Source organism: Gossypium hirsutum, chromosome D04 (assembly GCF_007990345.1).
Source record: "Gossypium hirsutum isolate 1008001.06 chromosome D04, Gossypium_hirsutum_v2.1, whole genome shotgun sequence".
NCBI classification, from domain to species: Eukaryota; Viridiplantae; Streptophyta; class Magnoliopsida; order Malvales; family Malvaceae; genus Gossypium; species Gossypium hirsutum.
In genome coordinates, this window is record NC_053440.1 from 37,949,464 (window position 1) to 37,957,097 (window position 7,634).

The window sequence follows — 7,634 nt, forward strand, 5'->3', positions numbered from 1 at the left end:
GGCATGATTGATGCAATTTCCCTCCATGGTGGACCAGTAATACCCGAATCTCATAATTTGTCTAGCCATGGTGAATCCATTAGCGTGTGTTCCACAAACACCCTCATGGACTTCTTCTAAAATTTCCTTAGCCTCTACAGCGTCCACGCATCTCAACAGTACTCAATCCTTTCCCCTTTTGTATAGGATCTCCCCATCTAAGACATAGTCAATGGCTAGCCTCCTCAATGTCCTCTTATCATTCTCTATTGCCTGATCAGGATATTCGCGATTCTTCACATATTGCAATATATCTTGGTACCAGGGATGATTATCATTCTCTGCCTCCTCAATGCTATAACAGTGGGCTAGGATCTCATAAATACTAATTTTAATAGGCTTCATGTCATCTAATTGATTCACTTTAATCATAAAAGCTAAAGTAGCAAGAGCATCCGCCATTTGATTTTCTTCTCGTGGGAGATAACAGAAGGTAATGTTGTCAAACTCTTCGATCAATCCCAAAACCAATTTCTGGTAACGGATCAATTTAGGATCTCTCGTCTCCCATTCCCCTCTTAGCTGGTATATTACCAATACTGAGTCTCCGTACACCTCTAATGTTTTGATTTTCCGCTCTATGGCTGCCCGTAGACCCATGATGCAAGCTTCATACTCAGCCATGTTATTAGTGCAATCAAAGTCTAATTTACTGGTGAAAGGATGATAATCACCATTCGGAGACATCAGGACTGCCCCAATCCCTTTGCCTAATGCATTCGATGCTCCGTCAAAGTTTAATCTACAGGAATGATTCTCTTGGGGATCCTCTTCAGCATTTGCCACATACATCAAATCTTCATTTGGGAAATCAAAGTCTAGAGGCTCATAATCTTTCAAAGCCCTGCTAGCCAAGAAATCTGCTATCGCACTTCCCTTGATGGCCTTCTGACTTACGTATACGATATCAAACTCAGAGAGCAAGATTTGTCATCTAGCCATTCTTCCACTCAATGCTGTTGACTCCATCATATACTTCAAAGGGTCTAATTTTGAAATTAGCCAAGTCGTATGATAGAGTAAGTATTGCCTCAACCTCTTGGTTGTCCAAATCAATGCGCAACTCAATTTTTCAATAGGCGAATATCTCATCTCACAATCAGTGAATTTCTTGCTGAGATAGTAAATCGCCTTTTCCTTTTTTCCAGTCGTATCATATTGACCCAACACGCATCCCATGGAGTTGTTGAACACCGTTAAATACAGAATCAAGGGTCTATCTGGGCTGGGTGGTGACAGAATTGGGGTATTGGATAAGTATTGCTTTATCTTTTCAAAGGCTTTCTGACATTCTTCATTCCAGACATCAGGATTATGTTTCTTCAAAAGGCGAAATATGGGATCACATTTCTCGGTCAACTGTGAAATGAACTGAGCAATGTAATTCAATCTTCCTAAGAAACCTCAAACTTCTTTCTGGGTACGTAGTGGCGATAGATCTCGTATTGCTTTGACTTTGTCTGGATCAATCTCGATTCCTTTTTCACTGACTACAAAGCCCAACAATTTTCCTGACCTGGCTCCGAAAGTGCACTTTGTCGGATTAAGCTTGAGCTGAAACTTCCTTAATCTTAAGAACAATCTTCTCAGGACCTGCACATGTTCCTCCTCTATTCTGGATTTGGCAATCATATCATCAACGTACACCTCGATTTCTTTGTGCATCATGTCATGGAACAAGGCTACCATAGCTCTCTGATATGTTGCTCCCGCGTTCTTTAATCCAAATGGCATCACCTTATAGCAAAACGTTCCCCATAAAGTAATGAACGTACTCTTTCCCATATCTTCTGGATGCATCTTTATCTGATTATATCCTGAGAACCCATCCATAAAAGAAAACAACGAAAATCCCGCCGTATTATCCACCAGAGTATCAACATGTGGCAATGAGAAATTGTCCTTTGGGCTTGCTTTGTTCAAATCCCTGTAATCGACGCACATCCGTACTTTTCCATCTTTCTTAGGGACTGGGACGATATTAGCTACCCACTCAGAATATTTGACCTCCTGTAAAAAACCAGCATCAAACTGTTTCTTAACCTCCTCCTTTATCTTGAGCACAATATCAGGTCTCATTCTTCTGAGCTTCTGTTGAACTGGTTTGCAATCCTCTTTTATGGGTAAGCGATGCACTACAATGTTAGCACTTAATCCAGGCATATCCTGGTATGACCAGGCGAAGACATCTTTGAATTCATGGAGTAATTCAATGAGGTCTCGCCTTGTCTTTGCGAGAATTTCAGTTCCAATTTTCACCTCCTTCCCTTCTTCCAGACTCACAACTTCTACTGACTCTTTGTGAGGTAGGATTTGCTTTTCCTCTTGTTCCACCATCCTCAACAAGTCCAAAGATAAACCACCCTCTTCATCACCTTCAAAGTCGTGCGATTCCTCTAAACACACGTTTCGTTCAAAAGGGCACTCTGAGCTCGTAGCAGTGTCATTCACGTCATTGATACACAGAGACCTATTATGGTTACAAAAGAATGTATGAATTTATGTACAATTATTTATGTAATGAAAGAATATATTTAGGCGTATGAAAGAATGAAAGAATATTTACTCGAAACAATTGCAAAGATGTATTTTATTAAAATAATGATTTTTAAACATAAGCCTATTTCACAAAAGAATTCTTGTCATATCTAGGCTAAAACAACAAGTTTGTTCTGAATATTACTCTGAGACAGTTCTAAAGACTTTAGGAATTTCTTCCGCAGTCCAATTGTCTAGAACACTCTCAAGCTCATAAGGACGAATGTCCAGCCAACTTCTCTCTTCATTCCCAAGCTCATGAATGGCATTAATGTGCATATCTCCCAACGTCTCCTCAACCGATTTCTTTCTCTCCTGATGAATAATTCCTCCAGATACGAAAGTTTTGGATATGTGGGGAATTATCATTGGCTCCCACTTAGCTTCTTCCCCATTTAAACGCGCCTTTCTTCTTTCCTGCCTTTTCTCTATCTCCTTCCTTCTCTGTCCTCTATCTGGCTTGTATCCTAAGCCAAAATTATCCTGCTTTTCTTTCAACACTGGAACCTCAGTTCTCCCTTGAAGATATCTCCCTAGCCCTCTTCCGGGTAAAGCTCATTTTCCCATCAACAACTGTAAACCCATCTCTGTAGTTTTGGATAATTTTGGCACCAAAATTTTACTCCCTTCAGGAAAAAATACCGCATTTACAAACTCCAAAGATCGAAATGAGCACTCTATCGATTCGTCATTGGTTTCTACATATGGTGTTTCACTAGATACAACTGCTATTATATCCTCTTCGGCTTTTATTGTCACTAGCCGACCATCTGACACTAACTTCAACATCTGATGTAATGATGACGGTACTGCACCTGCCGAATGTATCCATGGTCTTCCTAATAAGCAATTATAGGAAGGTTTGATGTCCATCACAATAAAATCTACATCATAAATTGTTGGACCGATCAGTAAGGGTACCTTAATTCTTCCCATGACCTTCCTTTCTGTACCGTCAAATGCCCTCACTACATTTTGACAAGTTTTCATATGCGAACTGTCTATGGGTAGCCTGTTAAGTGTGAATAACGGCAATACGTTCAAAGCTGATCCATTGTCAATTAGTACTCCTGGAAAAATACGCCTCTTGCATCGTGCAGTGATATGCAAAGCTTTGGTAGATCCCATGCCCCCAGAAGGTATTTCATCATCATTGAAAAATATGAAATTATCAGTACTGATATTATTGACCAACCGATCTAGCTTACTGACAGAAATATCCTTGGACACATAGGTCTCATTTAGCATCTTCATCAACGTATTTCAATGTATTTTTGAATTCAAGAGTAAGGACAGTACAGGTATGCGGGCCGGTTGTTTATGCAACTGCTCAACGACATTATACTCACTATGCTTTAAAAATTTGAGGAATTCCACAGCTTCTTCCTCCTTCACTGGCTCAACTATTTTCCCTTTTTGCTCATCTTTCATAGATTCTAGATTGGCACTCACACACTGGCCCTTTGCAGTTTCTTTTCCTGGGACAGTCATATTGTACTCGTAGTTCCATGGAACACTCTTGCTATCTTGGTAAGGAAAGGTTGCTGGTTTCTTTATTATGATCATTGGCATTGCTGGAGTTCTCACCTCATCCTTCTTGGGTCGCGAGATAATGACCACAGGCTGCACTACTCTTGGAACCTTCGAAGCCTCTAATGTGCAAATGCTTCCCTCCTCCTTAACTTCCTCATAAAATTTCATCTCCTTGTTATCCATCAGGTCTTGAACCAAGGCTCTGAATTTTGCGCATTCCTGGATTTTATGTCCCTCCTCGTGACGGGACTCACAGTAATTTTCCACCCTTTCGAAGCGTTTCTCTGAACTCAGGATGATCAATCCCCTTTTCACCATATTTTTCCAGACCCACCTCAAAGGAATTTTCTCCTCTGATATGTCTTCCTTGATCTTTCTACCCATGCTCCCACCTATCATGTTCACTCCGTTATGATCAGGTAACGAATTTTCTGTATTGGGTGAATCATCTAATTTTACCACGCCCAAGCTTATAAGTCTTTCCACCACCTTTTTTAACGCCGTACAATGTTCTATAGAATACCCCTCAATTCCCGCGTGATAGTCGCACCGTGCATTTGCATCATACCACTTGGGGTATGGAGGCTGTAGTGGTTTCAAGTGGAAAGGGGCAACCACGTGTGCATTGAATAAATTCTGATATAGCTCCCTATACGTCATTGGAATTTGCGTAAATTAAATTTTCTCTGTATTTTGTCTTGTATCAGATCTCTGCTTTGATGATCCTTGCTGGTTAACAACCACTTTTCCCTGCTGATTCACTGTAACTGTCTTCAAATATGAACTCGTGTTGTTAACCTTGTTCTCTTTCTTCTTCGAGGTCGTCCTTCTGCTACTTTCTCCAGCATCTATTTTCCTACTTCTGATAGCATTTTCTATCATCTCACCTTTCATAATTATGTCGGAAAAACTCTTAGTAGCACTCCCTAACATATGTGTAATAAATGGTGCATTCAATGTGTTGACAAAAAGCATCGTCATCTCTCTTTCTAGAAGAGCCAACTGAACTTGTACGGCAACCTCCCTCCACCTCTGCGCATATTGCCTAAAGCTTTCGCCTGGTTTCTTTTCCATATTCTGCAGAGTGATCCTATTAGGTACCATGTCTGTCACATGGCTGTACTGCTTTATGAACGCTTGTGCCAAATCTCTCTATGATTTAATCTGGGTACGGTTCAATCGATTGTACCACTTGGATGCTGCCCCTATGAGGCTATCCTGGAAGCAATGAATCAAGAGTTGGTCATTATTGACGTAACCGGTCATTCACCTGCAGAACATGGTAATATGAGCTTCGGGGCTACTGGTTCCATTATATTTCTCAAACTCTGGCATTTTGAATTTGTAATGGCGTACTAAATCCAGAACTAGACTCAATTCTTTAACATCTATTCCATAGTAGCCTTCTGCACTTTCCATCGCTCTAAATTTCTCTTCCAGCCATTTGTACTTTTCCTCTAGCTGTTCTGGCAATTCATCATTCATTTTTTCCTTTCTAGCCGTCTCATCAAAATCAGGAATAGCAGAATTAGCAAAGTTGGCTCCGGGATTAGAGCCTGATCCCGCCTGGAAATTTATTTGCGTTGTAGCGTCGCCCGGAGGATTAATGGTAACAGAGGACCTACACGGGTATATCTCAACTTGTTGGGGTGTAAAGTCCGGAGGATAGACAAGTCCCTCATTGTCTCCTTCTTCAATATTAAGCACAGAGCCTTTTCCTTTATCAGTTACTTTGTTGAACCATTGAGTTAACTGAGCCATCATACTCCCTTGAGACTCCATCATTTTGTCTATCATCTTTTGCTGCTCATTCATTTGCTTTTGAAGTAGCTCCTGCATTTCCTTTTGGGTTTGTTCTAATCTTTCCATTCCTTGATCCATATCATTGGTTTTTGATTGAGTACCGTAGTGGTACTTGGTTGGTTTCCAGATTAGCTGAGGAGTGATTTAAATTAATTAGAATCCCTTAATGTATTTATTAATGCATATGAATTCAATGCATGAAATGAATGCAGAAAAGGCGTCAATTTTAATTCAATTCCATATAAGAAAACTTTACTAGAAATTAAATTCCTTTACATAAAGTGAATTACAAATAGGACTTTGCGCTAGTACCCAGAACTCTAATCTTTCTAAGTAACAAAGCTAATTCTTGCCCCCGATCCAATTCTAATTCATATTTTACACTCAGCGTGTCAGCCTGTACTGCTAAAGTCTGTATATGGTCAGCTACTTCTCGAATTTGGACCACAGCTTCCTCGATAAGATGATCTCTGCTTCTAACTTGACTCTGAAAATGGTGAAGCTGTTCCTTACTATGACTCTCGTTTGCTTTCATATGCTTGATCTGGATCTCACAATTTTGCAGCTCCGTCTCTAACTCTTCAATTCTTTTCTTCATTTCTTCAATCTTGCTCAAGCTAGCTTTCAACTCTTTTGCCAAATTTCGATTTCGATATTGACGAAGACATCTTTCCAACACAACCACCCTATCTTTTAGTTCGCCTTTTTCCCTTTGGCTTTCTGACAAACTCTTTTCTAAGACTTCATTTCGTCTCTGCATCTCCTTACATTTCTGTTCCCATCTATCGGCTTTGTCTTTTTCTTCTTGGATTTCTGCTCGCTATTGTTCTGAAGTCTTTCCCAGCCCAGCAGTTCTCATTGACAAACGCATTTTTTTATAATCTGTCTTCAGACTACCCAGCTCTTCCTCAGCCTTGTTTTTCTCTTTCTTTAACTTCTCATTTTTAAGTTTCTGAACGTCTATATCCAATCTTAAGTTCGTCTTTTCTGCCTCCATTTGCTCTATCTTTCTCTCCAAATCCGCGTTTCTCCTCTCAAAATCTTGCCTTATGATTTCCAACTCAAAAGGAATGACTCGCAAATGCTCTTCTATTGACTGGTTTTCTTCCTGATTTAACTTAGGTGTATTGTCATTAATCCTTCTAGCCCACCATTGATGATACTCAGGAGTTGTCATTGGTCCCACAACTAGCCTCTTCATTCGGCGAGTTTGTTTCCACGCACTAGCCATCTCTTGAATCTTCTTTCTATAAACATCATCCTTGTACAAAAATTCACAATCAGCTATCCCTTGGGTCGCAGGTATAAATTGCCTTGATCTATATTGCCTTAGCACCAATAATGGGGCGTATCCAGTAGCTCCCCAAACCCCTAGCAAAGGAACCCAATCAAAACTACCACACCTATACAGGATCTCATTTGGAAATAACCAAGGAGCTCTCCACTCAATGTCCTCCTCTCGAAGATTTTGAAGAATTGCTATCCACTTCTCCTTCGAAATGTCGTCTCTCCTGGGCGTAACAACTATCTCCTTTAGTGGTGAATAATTTTCAGAGAAAACCCGAAACGAAACTTTATCCACCTTCCAAAAGTGACTGTGAAACCATGCGAGTAGAAGCTGTGCACATCCAATAAATCTACATTCGCCCGTCTTCCGGCATGCACTCAATGACTTGAAAGTCTCTGCCAAAATTGCTGGAATCGGTGTAACTTTCTTATCG

At 40.3% G+C, this 7,634-nt stretch overlaps 1 protein-coding gene across 1 annotated transcript; it reads right to left on the reverse strand.

Moving 5' to 3' along the window:
- Positions 1-1,443: 1,443 nt before the first annotated feature.
- On the reverse strand, positions 1,444-4,770 carry LOC107898214 (uncharacterized). Its single transcript, XM_041091414.1, has 5 exons — positions 3,877-4,770; positions 3,220-3,825; positions 2,779-3,060; positions 1,865-2,049; positions 1,444-1,654 (listed from the first exon to the last, which is right to left on the reverse strand). The coding sequence occupies exons 1-5, from the start codon at positions 4,768-4,770 to the stop codon at positions 1,444-1,446; spliced, it is 2,178 nt and encodes a 725-aa protein (XP_040947348.1).
- Positions 4,771-7,634: the final 2,864 nt, after the last annotated feature.

Excerpts from the sequence above, each read along its gene's own strand:
- LOC107898214 (XM_041091414.1), bottom strand. The coding sequence starts at position 4,770 with ATGACGTATAGGGAGCTATATCAGAATTTATTCAATGCACACGTGGTT. Across the intron at positions 3,061-3,219 it reads CTTTGGAGTTTGTAAATGCG|GATAATTTTGGCTTAGGATA; the intron begins GTATTTTTTCCT and ends AAAGAAAAGCAG. Across the intron at positions 2,050-2,778 it reads GTCCTTATGAGCTTGAGAGT|GAGGTCAAATATTCTGAGTG; the intron begins GTTCTAGACAAT and ends GGTTTTTTACAG.